Source organism: Takifugu rubripes, chromosome 20 (genome assembly GCF_901000725.2).
Source record: "Takifugu rubripes chromosome 20, fTakRub1.2, whole genome shotgun sequence".
Lineage (NCBI taxonomy): Eukaryota > Metazoa > Chordata > Actinopteri > Tetraodontiformes > Tetraodontidae > Takifugu > Takifugu rubripes.
In genome coordinates, this window is record NC_042304.1 from 102853 (window position 1) to 128374 (window position 25522).

A 25522-nucleotide genomic window follows, 5' to 3' on the forward strand; every position below is an offset into this window, starting at 1 on the left:
TCCTACGGTGCTGTTTCGCCTTTGAAATGTTGGAATAAATCAATGATTGTGTTCATGGGTAATTTCTATGATGTGAAACTGGTGGGATCATGTCTGCAAAAGTGCTGAAAAGATAAAAACATGCAAAATCATTTTAATTTTGTAATTCAAATTACACATAAGGATTTTAGGATATTAGCATTAGTCATTATCAAAGAACACAGCCAAAAAAAACAATGGCAAAAAAATATTCTGTACATTTTTTTAGTTTACAGTGACTAGTCAGTTAGAGAGAACCAGAGAACACTGAAGCAAATTGTCAACAGACAAAAGAATCTAAAAGAAAATAAAGTCCAAAAAACCACCACAGCCCTTCTGCTGCAAAACTGTTGGCAAAAGCTGCAAGAGTCATGTTGTAGGAAAAAGTAAAAGAAAGAAGGAATCTACCTAATTTCTAACTGTACATGTGACTTCACTGCTTTTATCTTCCTGGTGAAGTTCTCCGGTACAGCTCCAGGATTGAGCAACAGGCCTGACCCTTAAAATAATATTACCCATTTAAAGAAACAAAAAACAGAACACACCTTTGTAATATTAAATGAGGATGTGCTCGTTCAAAAGTCTAGAATTTAGATTTAGAATCAACCTGTTGACAGTAAACAGACTGGTACCCATTTCTTTACTGGTTACTTGAGGGTTTCACCATGAACTACAAACCGTCTTCATGTGATGTACATTAGTTGTTCTTCCTAGCATTCCCACGCTCAGCCTTCAGCCTTCCTCGTTGACTTAAGCTCGGTTCACATTCCGTCGAGTCGAATTTAAACATCAGTCATTCTGAGCTTCTTGCTTTCTGGATGATTGTGGGGATCTGCGGAGACCTTGTGCATCATTGTGCTCTGCATGCTACGGCTAACTGGTTTTTCAGTTTATCCTATGAGGCTGTGAGGACTAATGTGTTTTAGAAGCTCTTCGAATGAGAGAAACATTAGAAGAAAACACAAATGCTGCTTTTCCCTCTTCAGCAGCCCAACGTTGTGGAGCAAAGCCACATCTCTGCTGACAGGATGGTAGCGGCCTCTGTGTCTGTCCAGTGTGTCTCAGTGGACACGATATATAAACACTCCCACACGTAGAAAGGCAATGATGTCAGACACATCCACACACACGCATGCTCATGGAAGCTTCAAAGCAATCCACATAATCAAGAATAAACACGATCAAAACAATGTACAAAAAGGCACGTTTGAGCCCAGCGCTGCTGTACTGTGAGATTCAACTGTAAATAAGTGTCTGAAGCACAGCTGCTGCAGCTCTCCACCATCACACTTCCTCACAGCCAGAGCACTCTCGGACTGGCCATGTCCATGGACACAAGGCTAGCCCGAATTCTAATTGGTGATAGGCTTCATTAGGCCCATTGGTCTCTAGTGGCTTCAACAGTCATCGAGGGGCAGCAAGTCTTTTTTTTTTTTTTTTAACAAACCTTTCAGCCATCACCCACATCAACCTGGTGAATGACCCCACACACAGCAGGAGGCCTGGGACACAGGTGGAGTGCAGGTGTGTAGCTGATGCTCAGGTTCTAATCATCTCCTCCGCCAAAGAGGTCAGCCAGCTTGCGAAAGCGTGGGCCCCAGTCACCGAGGTAGTCGTACTCCTGGTCTTCACAGCTTGAGGAGGAGTGCAGGGTGCTGAGGGATCCGGCAGTAGAGCTGCTGCCTTCATAATCGAACACCAGCAGGGAGTCATAGGGGGGAGCTGTAGGGTCATTATCAGCTGCCTTCAGGCCCTGAAATGACAAACACAAAAACAGAGACATGAACAAATAAAAGAAATAGGAGGGTGAGCGATTTTTAGCTCATTATACACAGACCCAATATAACCTTGAACTGCCTGCCTACTATTGTGTTGGTCCCCCTTATGTTCCACTGATGCTCACATGCCATTGTTGACACTGTGGACAGGGGTCAGCACGGGCACCTACGCAGCCCTGTACACAACTAGTTGCTTTGGGATGAGTGTTCTGACACCTTCCTCTTTGTTGGGTCAGACCACCTGGAGCCCTAACCCTTCCACTGCTCCTTCCTGGGACCACTTTTGATAGATTATAACCTCTGCAGATCAGGAACACACCACAAGAGGTGGAGATGGACGAGCTGTTGTCTCACCATCACAACTAGTCCCTTTAAAACGGACTCAACTAATTAACAGGCATCAGGTTTAGATTTGGACTCAATGTACTAGGGTCAATTTGGCCCATGATTTGGTCACTCAATCAGAACTTTCACAGCTGTAAATTTACTTTGCGTCTTCCTCTTTGCCGAATAGGTAGATGGGAGGTGCAACTACTCCGGGACACAAACGTCTCCAATGACAAACTACCTTTTACTGCCCAAAGACAAGTTGGGAAAGTTCTAGATCGCTTGTTATCATCAAATAGAGAATATCAGGCTAATTCTTTATGAGATGTTGGTACCACTGGGATATCTGAAGAACAACAAGTTGCACAGTGAGCTTTTCCTTCACATCCACAGCTGCTTCACTAGATGAGCTGCTTGTATTTCACAAGCGTCCTATGACTCACTTTTTATGCAGTTCTGTTCATCCGTACTATGTTTCGTTTCAAACTTTACGCAAACATGTCTGGAACGTTGAGAGAACCATCTCGGCTGCTTTAAACCAGAACAGCACAGAGACTGGCAGAACTGGAGTTTGTGGTTGAAAGAGTAACCATCAACTGGCCATATCTGGAGGAGGATTACAGTAATCCCATAATATTTACAGTAAGAATAGTCAGCCTGAAAGTGTACACCTCAGAACCTGTGCACTGCTTTTGATACTTAAGCAAAGCTGAGCAAACTCAGGAGCTTATCAGTGATGACCCTCCTGCTTTCAGAAGGAACTGCAACTTGAAATGTCATACAGTCCCAAACTGGAGCGGCATTAACCCCTCCAGCAGGGAGTGCTGGGACACAAACCCAGGAGGAGGAGGAGGCGGAGGGATTACGGAGTTACATACAAGAGACAAGGATTTGGGTCAGACTGGACAGATGCTGCCTCTAACTCCAAGGGGAGATTCAGCAGATTATCAAGCAATGCCTGAAATCCTCCCCCAACACAATGTGTGCTTATAAAAGAAAAAGATGTTTTTGAAAGTCCATCCAAATGTAATATCCGGCCAACAGAGTCACACAGACCAGACCAGACCAGAGAACATCTAGCTGATGGGCTCTGTGGGCTGCTGCTGACTTAAGACACTGCTGTCACTGTAATATTAATTAAGAGGAGAGAATTAACGCTTTAGAGTGAGAGAGAGGCAGGGCAAGAGACATCCGCTTGGCACTGTCTGCCAGATTAAGCTGTCTCTGTCAGGCTGCCATGTCTGACATCTCCTGCTCATTATTCAGAGCTCCACTTGGCATATGGCTGCAGCCTGGCTAGATCATATTTATCACTGCTCGTGCCCATCTCACACACGCTGGAATTGTGTCTGAAGGCTGAGCAAACAGATCATTGACCACACTGTTGAAAGACCGTTCTTCACATACATGTTTCTTCTGGGAGATGAGGATAGAGATGAAGATGAGGCTGAAGGCAGAACCCACCAACACAACATTGGCAGGTGGAGGAGAGAACAGGAGGAGGGCTTGGAACATCTCCTGCCTTCTTCCACAGACAGAATGGAATGCAGGACAGCTTTCCTTTGAGGATGAACTTAATCTTTGTTTTAAAGTTGCAACAATAGCCAGATGGATTTCTGCAGTCAGACAGCAGCAATCAGATGGAGGCTGAGACTGAATGCTTGGGATGGATGGAAGTACAACCATTCAGGGGTTTCTGGGAAGATATGCACGTGCACATATTGATATTCACTACATTTCCATGGTCCAACATGCACCCCACACACCTTTTGCTGTTTTTATACATCAATAGAATTTGCAAAAAAGCTTATTTTATATCAAAATTAAACATATTTATACAAACTAATGTCGCTTAGCTAATAATCTGTAAAGAAAGATAAGTGTTTGCGTGAATGTTCGCCCTCTGCTGGTCAGTATTTGGCAGAAGCCGCTTGGTCTCCATCAGACTGGAACATCTGGACTCTTCACTTCTTCACTGTTCTTCCTGAAAGGCTGACCTGGGATCAGAAGTGTTCTGACACCTTCCTGTCCACCTTCCTGACCATCTGGAGCACCTGGAACCCTAACCCTTTCACTGCTCCTCCCTTGGACCAATTTTCATAGATAATGACCTCTGCAGGCCACTAACACACCACAAGAGTTTTGACCAAGAACCTGGACTCCATGTTACATCTGGTGAGCTTCTCCTGACTGAGACTTTTCAAGGATCTTCTCTCTGAACTTTTGGACTTTTCTTTGTATTCATGTTGTGGTAGGAAGACTGACAAACCAGAGACTGGAGCTCCAGACACAGTTGACTTTAGACCTTTGTTCATCTGCTGTGGTGTGTTTTTATTGTGTCGGACGTCCTTTATGTCTGAGACTAGGAGCTCATTCAAAGCTATTACTGTTGTCTATCTGTCATGAGGCAGTTGGATATTGTGCCGGACCCACAAAGCTTTTCAGACCTTCACCGGACGGTGCCAGTACACGGTACAAAGTACACCCAAACACCCTAGCAAAGTCCCCTTTCAATGGACCACCTGAAGGAGAAGAAAATACATAAATCAGAAAGTGAAACCCGTCAACTTGGCCAACTGCCGCCGGCCCCCTGCTGCCAGGTCCTGCTTTCAAATCTGCTGTCCATCAGGAACAAGGTGGATGAGCTGGAAGGCAAAAGTCAGGTTTGGGAAACTTATCGGCTAGTATCGACTGGGCCGTGGCTCAGTGAGGCAGACAGATAGGAGAACCTCGTTATAAGTGGGCAGCCCACTTCGAACCGACCAGCCCCTAGAGGTTAGAGGGAAGAACCGAGGACAGCGAGTATGTCTGTTTGTCAGTCAGAGCTACTGATGTGGTCCAGGCAGGGTTATTGACTCTTGATACTCAACTCTTGCCTGTGAGTTTCAACCCTTTTTCTGGTCATTTACATTCACCAGGAGCCACGCAGCCACAGCCAGACTCCATTTGTCCTGGCAAGCTAACAATTAGCCTCGATGAGTTTAATCACTGCACTTTGCATAGAGTTACTCCCAGCCTGGGGGGCCCTCAGGCCTGTTTCTGAAAACCATATCCTGTCTATGTCTTTCCCCCACAACAGTCTTTCCCTGGTCCACTCTGTCATAGAGACCCAGTTCAGTGCAGAGCTGCCGGTCTGAAGTTAGCCAGAAAAGAGAAGGCTGCTGACCCCGATGCTGTCTGAGCTGCTATGCCAACCAAATTCAACCAAATTCCAATTCCCACAAAAGAATCTGACTGTGTTTTGGCCTGTTTTTTCACACCACTTAAAAAAATCTTTGAGACTGTCAGGAAGATGAGATTTTCCATATCAAGCTGGAACGAAGCTGAAGGATCATAAACTCCTCAGACTTGCCTAAATTTACAAATACTTAGAATCCGATTTTTATTTGCCAATTTCTTTTTAGTATTTAATGAGATGCATATTCTGGTCCAGAGGTTCTCCGCTCATTTTAACTCACCTGATCTGTTTTGATTGCTGCTGTTAAACTTTGGAACTGTCAGGAACCATCAGGTTTTAGTTAATAGAGTCTCCTCAGATGTTCAGGTCTCAAACTCAGGCTCCCCACAGGCTTGTGTTCTACCCTGCAGACGACAGATTGGGCACTTCTGACTCTGCTCCAAGGGTCAGAGAGGGGCCATGGTGGCGTACTCCCAGATTTGATGACAACCTTCTTGATATAATATGAGAAAATCAAAGGAGCTTGTCAATTCAGGGAGAACCCTGCAGATCCTAAAGCAGCCTTGACTCACAGCCATGAGGAGCCGCGCTCGATTCCCAGGTAACGTTTGACAGAAACCCTGAATTTTTCATGAAAATGAAGGAAGGTCAAACTCTTTTCTGCAATCTGCAGCAGAATGTCTTTTATTAAGAGATTTTCTCCTTTATCCACTGGTCTGTTGTAAAAAACAAAAACAGCCTTTGCAGGGCTGTAAAAATCTGCTCTCAGATATCTGGTGTCCAGTAGAGATATGTGAGTTTTTGCAGGAGATGCAGGTGATCCATAAAGCCAAGAGAGTAATCTCCCAACATGGTCACATCCTGTCCTGGGAGAGACTACTTTTATACGCCTTGCAGATATATAATAAACACAATGATTAGTGCAGCTATGACAGATAACACTCAAATTTTAGTCAGTTGAGTGTTTCTGCAATGTGAATAAGCAATTAAAACTAAACCATAAGACTTTCAAGCTTCCTGTAAAGGAATAAAAGGAATCAACCCCAGACATTTACTCCTACTTGAAATGAATAAAATCATTCAATAGTTGTGACTCTACAATCAGGGCAATGCTACAACTCTCATGAGAGATGTCAAGAGGAAAGAAGATGAGGAAGGCTGAAGACTGACCTTCTCCAGAGATCACAGACAAACACTTCTGGAATAACAACAGGACACGAACCAGGACAGGAAACAAACCACCAAGAACCCGATGGTCCAAGCTCCTGGCGCACCAGCGCGACGTAATACAGCCTGAACTTCCAGGAAGCCCTGAAACATCTCCCAACTAAATAAGTCAGTGTTGAGTGAGAAACTTTCAACAGACGGACGTCGGACGCCTGCAGAGGTTTCAAGACCTGTTACAGTTAGCTTAATAAGCAACTCCAGCTATGGGCAGGTGTCCTAATGCTATGGGCAGGTGTCAATTTTGGTTGTTTTTCCTGCAGTTGAATCACTTTTGATGGGGCCTGATTATTGTTCCCGACTGTGCTAATATTAGCATAGCACTATTACAATCTTGAGTTTTTGTGTTTGAGACAAACTGTTTTAAACCTCTTCATCTCATTTGCAGCAGAAGCAGGGCAGTTTTTGAATACAGTTGTTGAAATTCTGAGTTTTTAGAGGCACTTTACTTAATCTTCACAAAACAATATTAAAGATACCAAATCCTGATACAGGGTACTGGCATTACCCAGTGGAAGACCTGAATGTAGTTTATCAAGTGTTCTGCACAGGACTGATACTGCTTTCAATACTAATGCTGAAGAACCAAGAGGCTCCAACCATGAAGATGGGCTCCTGAAAAGATGCACCTCTTTCTGAGGAGGGAGACAGGTGACTCTGACATCAGGATGACCATCATACAGAAGGAGCTGCTGACGGCACAAATTTAGGATAAGCTTTAAGTTTTGCTCCACTGCAACTCCCACATCCTGCACACAGGACTGTCTCGAACACCAGCGATAGGAGCGAGGCACTCGGCATACTCTATCAAGCCATCAGTGACCAACAGTGCATCCAGATGGGTTTCTTATCACTGCGGTGTACTTCAACCAAGCAGATTTAAAGGTTTTTCTGCCTCAGCTGCATCAGCATGTGGACTTTCCTACTAGTGGAAATACTACACTGGATCTGGTTTACACTAACAATAAAGGAGCATGCAAGGCCTCCCCCCTCCCCCACCTGGGTCTCTCTGACCACAGTGCCATCATACAGACCAAGGGTGAGAGTCATCAGACCAACTCAGAAGGAGGTACGGGTGTGGTCAAAGGGGGCCTGTTCTGCTCTTCAAGACTGCTTCAGTACAACAGACTAGGACATCTTCAAACAGACTGTCACTAACAACCGTACAGACATTGAGGAATACACCGAGGAAGTCAAACCATCAACATCCATGCTAACCAGAAACCATGGTTGACAGGAGAGGTCCACAGGCTCCTGAGGGCTCAGGACTCAGCCTTATAGAGCCCGGAGACACTGTAGGGCAAGCAACAGCCAGAGCCAACCTGTACTGTGGAATCAGGGAAGCAAAACAACAATATAGCAAGAAAATATCAGGACACTTCAACAACACCAGAGATGCAAAGAGCCTGTGGAGGGGTATTCAGATCCTCACTGACTACAAACCCCCTCCACAAACATGTAAGAGTGACATCTCATTGCTAAACAGCCTCAATGAATTCTTTGGACGTTTTGAGACACTGAACAACACACTAGCACAGAAGACAACACCTCTTACAAACGAGCAGACTGTGTGTCTCTTTCCAATCAGTGTGAAGAGGGCACTCTCTAGGATTAACCCACAGAAGGCGGCTGGACTGGACAACATATCTGGCCGGGTCTTGAAGGACTGTGCTGAAGAGCTCACGGAATAACAGACATCTTCAACATCTCCCTGAGCCAAGCAGTTGTTCCCAAATGTTTCAAAGCCACCACAATAATCACAATTCTTAAGAAATGCCAACCATCCAGCTAGCACTGACATCCACCATAATGAAGTGCTTCGAGAGGCTAGTTCTACAGGACATCAAATCCATTCCCATGATCCGTTCCAGTTCGCATACAGGATCAACAGGTCCACTGAGGATGCCATCTCAGCTGCTCTCAACCCAGCCCTCACACACCTGGACTCTAAAGACTCTTATGTGCAAATGCTGTTCCGATATTTTAGCTCAGCATTCAACATCATCATCCCCCACCAGCTAATTAACAAAATGGGACAACTTGGAATCAAGACCAATCTGTGTAACTGGGTACTGAAATTCTTATCAGAGAGGCCACAGAGCGTACAGGCTGGCAGCAACACCTCCAAGACAGTCATTCTGAGCACAGGGGCACCACAAGGGTGTGTGCTTAGCCCACTGCTCTTCACCCTGCTGACCCACGCCTGCTTAATCAGCTACAACACCAATCACATCATCAAGTTTGCGGATGATGCGACTGTGGTGGGCCTCATCACCAACAACAATGAGGCAGCCTACATCTGGACAATTAACACAACACAGCTGGCCAGGAAAGCTCAGACATGCCTATACTTCCTCCACAAACTAAGGAGAGCACACGTCCCACACTCCATCTTGTGCCCCTTCTACAGAGGCACCATTGGCTGCATTACTGTGTGGTATGGAGGTTGCACCGCCTCCTGCTGAAAGACTCTGCAATGCATAGCACATGCAGCCAGTAAGATCATTGGTGCTCCTCTGCTCCCCCTCACAAACATTTTCCACACCCGCCTCACCCGAAGAGCCATAAGCATTGTTGAGGATAACTCCCACCCCTCACACCCTGACTTCAGCCTCCTGCCTCCATGGAGAAGATTCCAAAGCCTTCGGCCCGATCTGCCAGACTGTCACAGATTTATCCACCAGGCTGTCAGGATGCTGAACTCTATCCACTACCTCCCCCACCTCCTACCCCAAGATGCTGAGCCACTGTCCTTTATTCTGGAAAGAAGGACACACTAAATATCCCTTTAAGAAGCAGCAGATGACCTGAATATCAGGGTCTGTCTGCCTCTACCTTCACTTTGTGTTTTCATTTTGTCTGTCCCATCATCTACCTCCCTCCATCTGTCCTGCTCCATCCAATCTGTTTCTCTATCTCGCCCTAATTACCCTCATGTGTCCCCCCACCACCCTCCTCTGCCAGACTGTCCTTGCTCCTTGTGCCTCACTCTTCCTGTTGGACCATAACTGGACTATTGGCCTCAATCTCTTTTCTGCAGTTTAGGTTTGTCTGCGTGTTTTGACTGCCTGCTGGTTAAAACGTTGATGGTTTCCCGTAGTTTCCAGTTTAACTGCAGCCCGTCTCTGGGATAAACTGGATGAACTTCCATCCCATCGGGTGGGTGAGCTAGTTCACAACCACACAGGCTAAATGTTTGGCTTCCTTTCATTCTCTCTTATTTATGCTGGTAGTTAGAAGTCACCCCACATCAACTATACTTTAACACATTTTAATTTAAATCACAAATACAGTATCTCTGTGTGTATTGAGAAGAAGAGAATATGTGAATATGATTCTTGCTTCAGCCGCTGAGGTGTTAACGGGGGCAGACATCACAGCCTGTCTCAGTCCGAAAAGGGAGGATTTCTGAGGTCACTTGCTGCTGAAAACAGACAGGATTTATTCACTTCAGGACAGGATTCCTCACCTCCTGAGACCTGCTCGTGCCTGACACCAGATTACAATGTGGGAATCCAGGCTGGTGAGGCTGGACCCCACCAGCTGACCTCTCACCTCAGAGGGCTTTCAGCTAGTCTTGTCAAGGTGCTGACTGCTGGGATGTGAACATCAATCTCACCAATGAGCCGTGGTCTGAACATAAACTCAACTTTGGATGGAATGTAACCCTGCAGACTTTGGGGTTTTAAGGGAACATCTTTGTGTTCTTACACTTCAGTCCAGAACAACTTAGACCAATACAGGAACCGCATCACCTTTGTACGACCTGGCCGGATTACACAGGCATTACACCCACCATGGATGGTTTGTCCAGCAAACTTAATTTGTCTCCCTTAAATGATGATGCCCCTTTGACATTTCAATCCTACCATAAACTCAGGATGTTCATGCTGCTTCTGTGGGCTGTAATGCTGACCCTATTTGTAGACTTTTATTCTAAATATGAAGAATTATTATCTACCTTTCACCTTAAATGCAGTAAAGTGCTGATTATGAGCGTAGCGGGCTGGGACGTATCTGCCCACCCAGCCAGTGTTTGTACCTCATGGATGAATTCTCCGATGTCTCCCGGGTGTGGAGCAGCAGAGCGGAGGGGGTACTGATGTTTGTGATGCAGGGGCCTCTCATCCAATCGCCTGATCCCCACCTTCATGCACTCTGACTCTAGAGTGTCAGGCTGCTGCAGCTGGCTTAGGTCATAGTCCTAAAAACACAGAATAGACACAAGAACATTATTGTTACACTTATTACGGTGCCATTACCGCCAGTGGAGGAAGAGATCAGGAAGATGTTAAATCTCTCTTTTAATTTGTAACTGCAGATGAACAAGTGGTTTATTTATCGTCATTGTTTCTCATAAAATTGCACCGGATGATGTGTTAAGATGGGTTTTCCTATAGAGGTGTGCTTGCAGCTTCTTTCACCGCTGTGGGGCAACTCAAATATCTTCTCAGGACGGTTCTGCTCTTGAACTGTGTCAACAAAACTCAAAAACAGTTACAACAGCAGGGCTGGATTTGGACAATGTATCCTCCCACTGCACAAGCCTCCTACCCAAACCAATACTTGTCCACCATGGAACCAAAATATTCTCCAAAATCATGGGCTTTTCAGGGTCATTCTATTTTTTTTTCAAGGATTGCTTAATTCCTCTACTAGAAATTGACTTTATGATCCAGTTTCTATTCATGACAGGGCAAACGATGGAATGTTAACAGCTTCCCTCTCTTTGAAACATTTCCCTAACTTTTTCCAGTGTGCGTACCTGGTCTTCCTCTCCGCCTCCTTCTTCATCATATTTAAGAATGTTGTCTCGGACGTCGTCCTCTGGGTCAATAAGCAGTTGCTTGGCCTGACGCTCCTTGTCCCTCCTCTTCATCCACATCACAAAGAGCAGCACCAACACTGCAGAACAAAGGTGAGCTAGTGTTATGGTGGAAGCCTCATTTCTATAGTTGCGAGCGTCACGATACAGTGAGAGCTGCTGATCCATCAGTTACTGTCCTGTCATCTTTACTGGCAATGATGGAGGTTTATTGTAAAGCACATTAGAGATTTATCCTATAGAAACCCAAGAGCACCGCATATGTGCTTCTCACCAGTCCACGTCCTTTGGACGTGAACATACGTGTATTAAGCAGTTCCAACTCGTGGAACAGAGAAGACTGGTTCAACCTGTGAGAATAATTATTCTATTATTATCGCTTAAATGCATTTGTATGTTTAGCACCTAAGCAGATGAAGAAAGAACAGAGAACTGAACTGAAGAACTGAATTTCAGAAGAACTGAACTGAAGAAGCCTTCTGGATAGAAGGCAAAACATCTTTAAAGAGAAGAAACACAGTCCAGTTGACAAAGAAAACTACCTTGGATAATGATGACCTGGATGATTGAGAATCTACACAGACATCTTGCATCGCAATTTGAGAAAGATACCCTTCGGTAAAAAGGAACAGAGTGTTTTCACTTTACTTGATTTAATACACTTGTCCAGAATACCAGATTTACTGTGAGACTGCTTATCTGAAACCTTTAGAGCATCTAGGGAGTGGAAGAAATAGCACAAAGTGATAACAAGTTGATGTGAATAAACAGAGGAGGTTTGCAGTGGAGCAGCAGAACGACGGAGGGTGTTCCAGAGTGAACTGCGGCTCATTCTCCCTTGCACAGTTACCCGTGTGTCTGTGTCTTTTGTTGATTCACGCAGAGTTTTGCTGAGTTGCTCTGTTTCAACTCTAACAAACCACACCCTGTTGGGTGGTTGGTTGGTTAGCTTGGTTAGCTTGGTTACTGGTTTCTTCCTGCAGGGGGTGTGGTGGAGCTTTTCCCCTGTCGCAGCTGGAGCCGCAGGCAGACGCACCTGCGGGCTATCAGTAATCTAGTTCCCTATTTATAGTCTGTACTCGTTTGCCAGTGTTGGAATGTTTTGTCCCTTCCGCGAAACCCCGACTCTTTGTGATTTTGCCTTTTGTGATTGGACTATCATGGTGAGTTCCCCTGTGGACTGTTTTCTGGATTCTTCCGAGGTCTCAACACCTTTTGTGGATCGTACGTTTACCTGTTACCTCCAATAAAAGAGTGTTTTGGACACCACCCTCCACTGTGTGCTGCCTGGTTTCGAGTCCTGGTACAACTGCTCCTAACACACCCCTTTCAAACGGGTCTGTTGGGTTGTGGTTCAGCAGTTGGTCACATCATCCAAAAGGCCAGTGAAATAAGTTACCATCATTAGTGGGACTCAAACTTCCCTACTGACTTGGTCTGAACTATAACTGAGCGTCTCAGAGAAAAAGAGACTCTGAAATCTTACTCAGGCTGGAAGAGGAACGTCATGGTAACGGATCATTCGAACTGGGTGGACCTATGTGATCTCTAGGGGTGCAGAAACTCACCCAACAGTATGATGATACCAATAAGGATTGCTATGATGGCTCCAGTGCCCAGTCCAGCAGCAATGATTCGCTCCATGTCCACGCAATCTCCATGGTGATCACACTGGCAGACTTTGACCCTCAGATGGGAAGTGTTGGACATCGGAAGGTTACCTGAGTCTGTGATCATGATGGGAACCTCATAGATTCCACTGGACAAGGAGCTTATCTGTAAGCGTAGCTGAGCATATTCACCTACAGAATGAAAATGGAGAAGAATTAACATGAGAATGAGCATGAATGTGCTTAACTAGCTGACATTAACTCTGAGGATTTATCTGGATCACAGCCAGAACCAGGGATACCGCCCATAGCCCAAAAAAGATCACCTGCTTTAATTCTGAACGTTTGGACAGATGGACGGATCAATTATGAACATGTTAGGAAGAAGAAAATAACAGTTATAGAAAATGGTGAGTCAACCTGCTGGAAATGGTGTAGGAAGAATTAAAAACTGTATATACTAATAAGACTTGGCCTAATTATCAAGATATCAAAACAAATCTAAATCTACAAATATAATATTATGGTATAATGTAGATACATAAAATGGTATTGTTGGTGCCTGTATGCACCCATAGAGATATATCCATATACATATCTGTATGTGTTAGGTTCAAACTGTTCATATAACAATGCTGTAACTACTTATTATCACTCCTGACCAGAACCCTGACCTACTTTAGCTGATCTTCTATCACCTCGGGATAGCAGGGGACAACCTGAACATCCTGTGACACTCCATCCCCCATTTTCTTATATGTTCCTTTTGTATATATCATGCTTTGTTTTATCATGTGACGCTTATGCTTTATCATGACGCTTACACTTACGCTTACTGTAATCTTACATGTTCGTGTGCTAGTATAAGAATAAACCTCACCAGGGCCCACACTTGTAGCCCACACTGCAGACGTGTGGTTGCCCTTGCAGCAAGTAAACTGAAGCTTCCGTCTCATTCCTCTGATGGCAACAGCACGGGAAGAAAACGGATCACTTTCTCCCCAACAGTATGCTACTCTATACTGAGCTTTTGTGCGAAACAACTTATTCTAAACAAGAAGACCTTAAAGAGGACAATCGCCAACCTTGTGGTGAGCTTAAATGACACCACCAGACACACCAGACTGACCGTTGAGGTGACTCAGCGTCCAGTTACGACGCACGTCCAGGGGTCGTCCAACCAGATCAAAGGCAAAGGGTCCAGCATTGGTACTGAGATCAGGGTCGCTTGCTGTGATGTTGATGGCATTGGGCCCTGGCTTCTCGCACATCTCTACTTCAGGTGGAAACACGTGGGGGGCGTTGTCATTAATGTCCATCAGGTAGATCTGCAGGGTTCCTGTCCCATTGGCAGCAGGGTCACCTGCAAGCAAAAACAAGAATATCAGAATATAACAGAACATTGGCCTAAATTTCACTGTATTAGACACCATTTACTGATGACATTACGCTCTTATACACGTCCACTAGAGTCGACTATGGGAGGGAAACGTGATTGGGGCACCAGCAGTGCCTCTTGTGACCACACCGTAAATCACACCAGTAGTGAGTTGAACTTAATTTACAACCACAGGAAAAGGTCCAAGTGCTTCATATCCTTTGGGGAAACCTGCCACCTTCTTGGTCAAGCCTTTGTGAGTGTAAGATTCTGTTTCAGAATGAGGCGAGTGGTCAGTAGCAGGAAGACTGAATCACAGTGGAGTCTCTGTTTGATGCAACTGAATGGGATTCCTTTTGAAGGCCATATACCATATTTTCACGACTATAAGGCGCACCTAAAACACTGAGATTTTCTCAAAAATCGACGGTGCGCCTTATAATATGGTGCGCCTTGTGTGTGGACTGAGTTCCAAAATCTGCTGTGCACCTTTGGTGGGTGCACTACGGTAAAAGCTCCGCCAATCGATTAGCGGCACACCTACGCGTAAGGATCCCCTAAAATGGTGCCGGTCAAGCGACACGCGTATGAATGAGGCTTACTTTAAACTGCAGGCCATCAAATATGCGTCTGAAAATGGCAATCGAGCAATCTTAGTGTTTTCGCTTTATGAGGAGGCGGCATCTCTCCATACGTGCAAGGACAACTGTTGCGCAGCGGCTGCCCACGGATTACCAGGAGAGGGTGGCCATCTTCCGCACCTACTGCCGCGACAAGATAACCGTGCCCAGCCACATCACCAACATGGATGAGATCCCTCAGACTTTTGACATCCCTTTGACCCACAAAGTGGTGAAAAAGGGACGAGCATGGTGGCGATACGCACAACGGGGCACAAGAAGACTGCGCCTTTTAATACAGTGCGCTTTATGGTCGTGAAAATACGGTAATCTTTTGTGTGGACATAATGCCCAGCAGTGCTGATAATGAGAGGACAGTTTCTGGAGTCATGCTGGCAGGAAAATGGAGGACTCTGGACACCAAAAGGGTCTACTGTCGGAAGATTCAGGAAGCTGATTTTATATATTTATGTCTCTTGTAGTTCTAGATGCCGAAATGACAACATGACCTCCTTTCTGTGCCTGTTTTGTTGCCAGGACTCCAGATCTCATGATGCCGACTCTGCGTGAAGCAGTCAACTGAGTGATCTGCGTCTGCTCCACACCATCCAGACCTCACCATCTGTAGCCATGAAGGTGACGTTGTACTGGTTGTTCTTGACGTAGGGCGATTCTCTGTCGAGGATGGCGATGGTTGAAATCCGACCATTAAATGGGTCAATCTGCAGCCAGTTGGCAGGGTCGTACATCTTGGAATACCTGGATGGAGACAGAAGAACTTGCTGAAAACAACTTACTTTATTTGCTCCATAGACTGGACAAAGCAGATCATTCACCATAAATATAATATAAATAAAAGTCTCCACCTTCATCAGAAAAAAAGAGAAACAAAGGCTTGAGGGTAGGGAAGGGATCAGGTACAGTCCATCACAAAGCTGCCATTTTAGACCACTAATAAGCATCTGTTGTGTGTCTAATGAGTGAGCAGACAGAAACAGCCAGACGCAGCAGCTAAAAAACTCCCGGGCTGCAAAAGAAAGAGAGCTGCTTTTAAACACTGTGTGCAGCCACCACTGGTTGCTAGGCTACAAAGATTCCCAGAGTTCATTTAGAAACAAATAGTGGGATGTAAAACTAAAGGATGGGGACAGGAGGCAGCAGATCATTAAAACCCAGAAAAATCCAGCAATCAAATCATCTGAGGTTTCAAACATGCTCATGAGGAGAACAGCACCTTTCCCTTGATGAGCCTGCAGAGCAAATTAAACTCCCCCATCAAACATTGAGGAGAGGAGAGGAGAGGAGAGGAGAGGAGAGGAGAGGAAAGGAAAGGAAAGGAAAGGAAAGGAAAGGAAAGGAAAGGAAAGGAAAGGAAAGGAAAGGAAAGGAAAGGAAAGGAAAGGAAAGGAAAGGAAAGGAAAGGAAAGGAAACCATGACCCAGTGGAGTGACAGAGGCCTGTCAGGTGTTCATGTTTCTGGACCCCGGCAGCCTTGGCCTATAGCAGCATAGCTAAGATGTTAACCTAATGATTAGACGACCCCCTAAATATGATAATTTGTCTGTCTATGATAATAACTGGAACTACAGAATTAGTAACAGTAAGCTTTTTCAAAGAGGTAGGTTTTAAGCCTAATCTTAAAAGTAGCGATGGAGTCAGCCTCCCGTACCTGGACAGGGAGCTGGTTCCATAGCAGGGGGGCCTGGTAGCTAAATGCTCGGCCCCCCATTCTACTCCTAGAAACTCTGGGAACCACAAGTAGACCAGCATTTTGAGAGCGGAGCGGTCTATTGGGCTGCTAAGGTATCACTAGCTCCTCCAGGTAGGATGGAGCTAGGCCTCTGAGGACCTTGTAGGTCAAAAGAAGGGTTTTAAAAATTATTCTAAATTTAACGGGCAGCCAATGAAGAGACGCCAGTATAGGAGTTATGTGATCTCTTTTGTCAATACCTGTCAGAACTCTGGCTGCAGCATTTTGGATCAACTGGAGGATTCTTAAAGAGTTGTTTGGACACCCTGATAATAAAAAATTACAATAGTCCAGGCTGGAAGTAACAAATGCATGGACTAACTTTTCAGCATCATGCTGCATCAGGAGCTTCCTGATTTTTGTGATGTTTCTCAAGTGAAAAAAGGCACTTCTGGTTTTAATGTGTGAGTTGAAGGTCAGATTTTGGTCAAAGGTTACTCCTAGATTCCTCACAGAGAGACTAGCTGTTAATGAGATACCATCTAGAGTGATCATGTGATCTAATCTATCCCTGAGAGGTTCAGGACCAAACACCATGCCCTCAGTTTTTCCTGAGTTAAGGAGGAGGAAATTTGAAGACATCCAGGACTTTATGTCTTTAAGACAGGTCTGAAGCTTCACTAACTTCTCTGTCTCCATGGATAAATAAAGCTGAATGTCATCAGCATAACAATGAAAATTTATCCCATGCTGCCAAATAATGTTCCCTAAGGGAAGCATGTACAAGGTGAAGAGGATTGGTCCAAGTACAGAACCTTGAGGAACTCCATGGCTAACCCAACTGTATGAAGAGGGAACACCATGGACATGAGCAAACTGGTATCTATCAGATAAATAGGATCTAAGATGTTGTTAAAAGCAAAGAAATAACGCTGATATTGCCTAAACACTGAAACGTGCGTCTCATGTCGACCACGGACTCCAACATTTGCAGCCTGAGGCAGAAAATTAACCTTCTGGTAATGGTCTTACCGGACGTTTTGGCTCATAAAGCGGTCTGGATCCTGGGCAGTGAAGGTGGTGAGCAAAGATCCTGCAGGTAGACCCTCCTCCAGTTTGATGGACTTGGGGTTGGGGCTGAACTCTGGACTCTCATTGACGTCCAGGATTCGTACCGAGACAGTCACGGTGGGCTGGCGAGGCAGATGAATTCCACGAGCAAGAGGGACCTCATTCTGGGCCTCCACCATCAGCATGAAGGACCGTTTCTCCTCGTAGTTGATAGGCTGGACAGAAGAGCAGAAGGAGGCGACTGTGGATCTCAAGTATGACGCTCAACAGCAGCTCGTAACAGGCCCATTTCACCTGGCCGCCATTTACTATCAATTCTTCTAAATTAGTTTGGTTTACATCACCGGGTCGGTCCTTATCACCCGTAAGGACAAAGTGGAACGGAATGATCACTGCTCTGGATCTGGTTAATTAGTGCACGTGTGTGTGTGTGTGTGTGTGTGTGTGTGTGTGTGTGTGTGTGTGTGTGTGTGTGTGTAACAGAGCCCCACCTTGACCACGGTAAGAAGGCCCTCGTTGGTGGTGGGATCTGTGGGGATGGAGAAGCGCCCGGTGGGGTCTCCGGCCACGATGCGGTAAACAGCGCTCCAGGCCTGAGTGTGAGGCTGGTCTTTATCCGTCACCGTGAGATTAGCAACAATCACGTTTACACGGTTCTCATCAACATCCCCGGAGAACTGAGAGAGAGAAGAAAAAGATGAATAAAGATAAACAGAACTGCTGAATACATTAAAATCATTTATGAAAATAGACAGAACTTGAACCTTCTGGACAAATGAGCTGCTAATTAGATGGCAAAAGAGGACCTGGGACAGCTGTTCACCATAGCTACAGTTCTACAGTAGTACCGACAGTGGAAGAACACACTTACATCAGGCAGCCGTACCGTGTCCAAGCAGGTTAACCCCTTAAAGTCAGTGTGAGTGCAACTCTACCTTGTTGAGCAGCTGAGGTAATGAGTGTGAGCCAGTGAGGGCGGGGGCGGGGGATTTGGCTTCAACATGGTACAGAACACCTGGACCCACTGTGAGTCCACACAGAGTTTTAGAACCTTCTTACTCTGTCTCAAGGGGAGCTGCTCCTCTGCTGGGACTCACTGTGTCTGTGGTGAACTCGGGAGGGTTGTCATTGACATCAGTGATCCTGATGACAGTGGTGGCTGTGTTGGACAGACCGTAGGTGGGGTTCCCCTCCATGTCCGTGGCCTGGACGATCAGGGTGTACTGCGTGACTTTCTGAAGACAAAAACAAAAGGACAAGCTTTGATGGAACAAATATGGCTGATTCATCTGCACCACTGAAGGCTACAGTCCTGTCAGGATGGCTTGTGCAAATAAAGACTGACTGTGCTGGGGGGGCAATGAAGAGAACATTTTTGGACGACCACATCCTCCTGCTCCTCTTCAAGCTAGTATTACCAGTAATAGTAATAGCTATTATTATAATGATGGTTATTACTAGTAGCCTTGTTGTGCTGAGATTCTGCAAACAATATGAGCAGCACATGAAGATCAAATGTGACCCGTCAAAACCAGCTGCTCTCAACCAGTTTTCAGGTCAACATTTAAAGGATGATGGTGTTACTACTGCTCTTATTACCATATTATTAGTAGTATGATATACTACTACAAGATAGAACGTGATGTCACATATCTCGAAAAAAGAGGAGCCTAACCAAATACACACACACACACACCTCTCGATCAAGGCCAGCAGCCACAGTGATGATGTCACCGGTCTTGTTGTTAATGGTGAACATATTGGAGGAGGGGCTCTGGGGATTCTGAGACAGGATTTTGTATCTCAGCATCCCATTAGCAGTTTTTGGGTCGTCCTTATCAACTGCTGTCACAGTCATCACGAAGGAGCCTGCAGAGAACACAAATTGAACATCAGCAGCGAGATATGATGGATAACCATGCGTGTGTGCGTGTGTTACCAGGCTTGGATCCCTCAGGTACTGAACCATTGAATACGGTGTGTGTGAACTCTGGTCTGTTGTCGTTTTGGTCGATGACATTAATGACGATGTCGATGGGGTTCTCCACCTGGTTCCCATTCAGGTCAACAGCGTGAGCTCGCAGCTACAGAAAAACAGCAATACTTTAATGTCTCAGTGTGCCTATAAATATAAACGATGAAGGGACAGATGCGGGCGAGACTCTGAGGACCAGCAGCAGGACAGACGTGGACTGACTTCAAACATCCCCGTGTGGACAGCAACACACTGCCCTCAGCGATCCATTTTCTTAGGCCAATTCCAAAGACAGAGAATAAGAGGTGGACGAGGCCAGGCCTTCAGAGACCCTCCTTTCCAGCATCTTGACATCCCAACACCTCCGTGATGAATAAACATCTCTATCCACTCACATGAATATTCAGGAGACACAAATGCAAATCACCCCGCTGCAACGCCATATTTACACTCCCCTGCATGAGCTGGGCGTGAGCAACTGTGCCGATTCCTGCAGATCAAAAGGTGAGTCTCAACTCCTGGAGGCATGCGCGCAAGCACACGCGTGTGTTTAAGGGGAGTGACAGTAAACACACATCAAGGATAATTCTTTGAAGAAATCCACTTCTTGTCTGTGCATGAGAGAGAATATACGAGACAGCAAAGTGGCAGCATGATGGAGGTAAACATCAGAGGGGTGCGACGTGCTTCTGCATGGCTCAGATAGTCTGGGAGGAGACGCAAGCATCTGCTGAATCAGCGCTTGATCATTCCAAATATACTTGATCAAGTAACCTTTTCCCCAGTAAACAGACCTCAAAACTATTAGGTTTAGGGTTCATGTTAAGCCGCAGTTATATAACACCTAAAAGTACTTATTTTGATAAATACTTCAAAATTATATAAATGTTCTAAAAACAGCCTGCGTTTACAAAGAGGCTTAGAATTGAATTGCACACAGCAGATTGTGTAAACAACTGGATGGGACGCTTCTGCTTTCAGGTCATTGAGATATAAACCAAATGTAGCACATGTGCCACTCACGTAGGCCGGCTCAGTTTCTTATTCAACAGGTAATTTTTATCTCTTGTGTCTTTTCTAGAAGACTCTGACATTGTTTCATGAAGTGAAAAGTCAAAATAAATTTGACAGAAACTTTTGAGAACTGTAGAAATGCGCTTACATGGAAGTTGGAGATATGCTCTCTGTCCAGAGGCTTGGTGACAGACAGCTGGCCTGAGATGGGGTTGATGATGAAGATGCCGGTTGGAGGCTGGTCAGCGCCGGGACCCGTCACGCTGTAACGCAGCATCCAGTTTTTATCCCGATCTGAGCGGATCTACAACACAGATGGAAGAGAAAGAGAAAGGAAAGTTTGATATAATATAGGTCAACGCTGGCAAATAACAGTGGTTGAAAAAAGCCATTTCTTTTTCTTGAACACATCTGCTGCTGTCAGCATGTTCTGCCTCCATGCAAACATGAGTGTCAACGTTAAGGTAAATAAAACTGAATATTAATATAAAGACGGAGCTAAAGTTCGTGTTTGACTTGGATGTGTCTCAGATTTCAGCATGACTCTCAGTTGCCACTGACAAGATTCAGCAAAGGCTCCAGGCTGATGCTGCACATGACAGGAAGTCTGAGTGGGGCCCAAACCTAAATAAAGTCCATGTCTAGATCATCAAGAACATTCTGCTGTCCACGTGATGAAGACAGGACTGCACACAGCATGTGTGAACTGTGGAGCTACAAATCAAAAGGAAGCAAATCACTGAGCTGATGTTTGATCTGTGAAGAAGAGGAGAGCAGCAGAAGCATCAGGAGCAGCGTGAACATCAGGAGCAGCAGGAGCATCGTGAACATCAGGAGCATCAGAAGTATCGTGAATATCAGGAGCATCATGAACATCGTGAACATCAGGAGCAGCAGGAGCATCGTGAATATCAGGAAAACCATGAACATTGTGAACATCAGGAGCATCATGAACATCAGGAGCATCATGAACATCAGGACCATCGTGAACATCAGGACCATCGTGAACATCAGGAGCATCATTCAGGTAGGACTGGATGGAAAACTCAGCCTGGAGAAAAGAGATGTTCTGGTCACTGTTTGATAAAAGCAACCAATTAGTGAACTGGTTTTATTGGCCGTTTCATCTTCAACCACAAGAGGTTTCCCAAAACAATCAGATAAAATACCTGTGTCTCCTAGTAAAGGAACAGGTGATTGTTGGTTAGCAGCAAATTATTGTCGTGACCTCAGTGTGTACAGTGTTGATGTTCCAGTGCTGGGTTCCACTTTTATGTCCTGCTCATTTATTGGTTTGTTGTTTTGCTCCAGAAGCTTTCAGCTAACTGTTGGATTCATGCTCCTAAAAACCTCCATTGCTCCAGGTTTCACAGTCTGACCAACAGTCAGGGCAACTGAGCAACAGAAAGTTGCTTGAGAATAGTTGCCCTGAGGTTTTCATCCTAGCAGCTGTTAGCATCAGCTTGATGGATCTCTATGATTCTTTTTTTTTTATCAAAGACTGACTTGTTTAGAAGAGCTTTCATGAGTTGTGCTTTATTTTGCCAAAGAAAAATGTTGTTTTCTCCCCATTTCCACGCCGTAGGCCCACTCCCCATCCTCCCTCACACACATTAACATGTTCTCTATGTGTGTGCCTTACTCTGACGAGGTCCTCGGGGAACTGCCCTCGTGAGTTCTCGGGGACATTGATAGGAGGAATGACCCAGTCCCTCTTCACCCGCCTTACAGTCCCATCACCCTTGACAATCATGCTGCGCCATGGAAACAAGATCTCTGGTAGATGCTGAGTCAGCGTTGCATCACCGTGCTTCACCTGCAAACACAGTAGACAGGCAACATGCAGCAGGACATAACCAGTGAAGAAGATGCTGCAACTCATCAGGCGTCTGACCTCCACCTCCCGACTCCACATGAACAAGCTCATTATCATCTCCTAACAAATATTCCGCACTTTATGAAGCTGATTTCAACCCTAGCAGCTCAGAAAATAACACAGCAAATGATATAAAAACAAAGAATAACATTTAGAATGTGATTCTCAATCTGATCCAAGTTGATTCCTATAGCAAAACTAAAACAACGTAACAAATGCACAGAGTTTTCTTTATACCTGCTGGGGTTTTGCAAGGAGGAAGAACTTGGTCTTCCAGAGTTGCTTGGTGCGCAGGTCTTGAGCGTAGACCACCCCCTCCACGGCTCTGTCCCTTCCCAGGCTGAGAGGTCGGCTGGTGTAGATCTCACCTGCTTCGCTCACCCGAAAATCAGCCGATTGTCCCACCTCAAATCGGACCTTCCCTCTGCTACAGTCCTGGAAGGTGACTGGCAGACAAAGACAGGAGCAACATCAGACTGGGAGTCCTGTGTTCTGTGAGTTGACTGCTCAGATTAACACCCTCACAAGCATTCAGGTGGATCACACCTGTAATTCAGGAATAAAGCTTTTTGCTTTCACTGCAATCATGACTTCAGGGTTTTGTAGATGTAACCATAGTTACCTTTTTATACAAGTTGAGCAACAGCAACAGGCTGCTAGCTGTGGCTAATTAACATATTAAAACCAATTACAGGATGAACTACTGCCAAGTTAATTGCAGTCATTCGGTGGGTCCAGCCATGATCTTTACTTCTATTTCCAGATGGGATGGAACGGGCGATGGAAAATGTCAATGCGTCATACTGTTAGATAAAAGACTCGTCCTGTTTTCATGTTGTTCAGCTTTGTGGTGGGTTACTGGCATAAGAACGGTGTGGACTCAAAGGCACAGCACAACAAAAACACACCAACACAAACATGACAGTTATTTAACCTTGAAGTCGCTTCTTCACACATTAGGAGTTAACGGAAAGGAGGTTCACACCCAAATCACAACACTCCTATCAACCCTTTTCCTTACTGAGGATCGAGCAGATCTCAGACCAGATGGTTCCCAATTGGTTCCGGTAACGTATAGCGTCACTTCCTGTCTTCTCAATCATTCGGTGTGTTGTATTCAGTTTCCTTAAAATTTGAACACTTGGGACATTCTAGTCACCTGATAACAACAGTGCGAAACAACCCATATTAAACCAATACAGGGCTCCGCCGACTATTAGCATTAGCATGGCCTCACCCGGTGTCTTTGTCTGCTCAGCGTGTGCAATGTTAGTTACTCCTCTGCCTCCTTTAGTGAAGGGAATAGGTGCAGAAAATGTAGTTTATTTACGGCTACGGAGGCGAGACTTAAGGAGCTTGAGACGCGGTTCTGCAGCTTGGAGTTAGCTGGAGTTGCGTCAGGTAGCCAGGAGAAGCTAGCTGCTGTGGAGCTACCTAGCGTAGCTACAGCTAGCGGTCCCCCGGCAGCAGCTGAGCAGCCGGCTAGCCAGGGCGGCTGGGTGACGGTTCGCAGGAAGCGTAGCCCAAACGAAAGGCCCACGGTGCACCACCAACTGCTTCCCATGGCTAACCGCTTTTCCTCACTCAGCGACACACCCGCTGAGAAACCGACCCTGGTAATTGGCGACTTGTTTTACGCTACGTAAAGCCGACTCCAGCGACCATAGTCAAGTGCATTCCGGGGGTCAGAGCGGGCGACACAGAAGCCAATTTAAAGCTGCCGGCAAGACGTAAACATAAATTTGGTAAAGTTATTATTCACGTCAGAGCAAACGACACCCGGCATAGTCAGTCAGAGGTCACCAAAATTAACATAGAGTCGGTGTGCACCTACGCAAAAATGATGTCGGACTCCGTAGCATTCTCTGGTCCCGTCCTCAATCTGGCCAGCGATGAAATGTTTAGCCACATGTCATCACTTCGTCGCTGGTTGTCACGGTGGTGCCCCGAAAACCAGGTGGCCTTTATAGACAATTGGAACGCTTTTTGGGGAAAACGTGGTCTGATTAGGAGAGACGTGTCCATCCCACATGGGATGGTGCCTCTCTCATTTCTAGTAATCTGGCTAATTTTATTAGACCCAAAGTGACCTGACAATTCAGGGTCCAGACCAGGATGCAGAGTTGTAGTCTTACACACCTCTCTGCTGCTTCCATAGAACCCTCATCCACCAACAATAACATATTCAACACTATAGAGGTAGTCTCTGTTCCACGGTTAAAAGTTCACCAAGCACAGAGCAGGGGAGCGGTCAATCACCATAATCTTATTAAAATTAATACCAAAGCACAACTTGGAGAAACTAACATCACAATTAAATGTGGACTATTAAATATTAGGTCTCTTTTGTGTAAATCCCTGTTGGTGCACGACCTGATAGCAGATCATCACATTGATTTATTTTGTCTTACTGAGACCTGGCTTCAGGAGGAGTATGTTAGCTTAAATGAATCTACTCCTCCTACCCATCTTAATTATCATATTCCTCGTGTTACTGGTCGAGGAGGGGGAGTGGCAGCAATCTATCACTCCAAGTTATTAATTAATCCTAGACTAAAATATGGTTCCAGTTCATTTGAAAGCCTGACTCTTGGCATCACCCATTTGAACTGGAAGGCAGAAAAGACACTTTTGTTTGTAGTTGTATATCGGCCCCCTACTGTGCCACATTCAGAGTTCCTATCTGAGTTCTCTGATTTCTTATCTGACTTGGTCCTTAGAACAGACAAAGCCTGTCATTAATTATCATTGGAGACTTTAATATCCATGTAGACGTTGTAAATGACAGCTTTAGAAATGGCAACATTTCATTACTTGAGTCAGTTGGTTTCCTCCAGCAGATACACCAACCAACTCATAGCTTCAACCACACCTTAGATGTAGTTCTGACTCATGGTGTTGAGGTAGAACATGTGTCAGTGTTCCCTCAGAACCCACT

General features: G+C 45.4%; 1 protein-coding gene across 2 annotated transcripts in view; it reads right to left on the reverse strand.

Moving 5' to 3' along the window:
* Window positions 1-117: 117 nt before the first annotated feature.
* LOC101065779 (cadherin-2-like) overlaps window positions 118-25522 on the reverse strand; it is a 50361-nt gene continuing 24956 nt past the window's right edge. Inside the window, exons 3-16 of one of the 2 annotated variants that reach the window (XM_029828028.1) lie at window positions 22822-23030; window positions 22351-22524; window positions 20857-21012; window positions 19659-19803; window positions 19416-19588; window positions 18817-18954; window positions 18211-18396; window positions 17681-17934; window positions 15578-15717; window positions 14090-14323; window positions 12919-13152; window positions 11291-11430; window positions 10568-10729; window positions 118-1771 (exon numbers count right to left, since the gene is read on the reverse strand). In XM_029828028.1, coding sequence (XP_029683888.1) covers window positions 1565-1771; window positions 10568-10729; window positions 11291-11430; window positions 12919-13152; window positions 14090-14323; window positions 15578-15717; window positions 17681-17934; window positions 18211-18396; window positions 18817-18954; window positions 19416-19588; window positions 19659-19803; window positions 20857-21012; window positions 22351-22524; window positions 22822-23030 — 2552 coding nt within the window. In that variant the 3' untranslated portion in view covers window positions 118-1564. The remainder of the gene's footprint in view (window positions 1772-10567; window positions 10730-11290; window positions 11431-12918; window positions 13153-14089; window positions 14324-15577; window positions 15718-17680; window positions 17935-18210; window positions 18397-18816; window positions 18955-19415; window positions 19589-19658; window positions 19804-20856; window positions 21013-22350; window positions 22525-22821; window positions 23031-25522) is intronic. The other variant, XM_029828029.1, reaches the window with a different exon arrangement.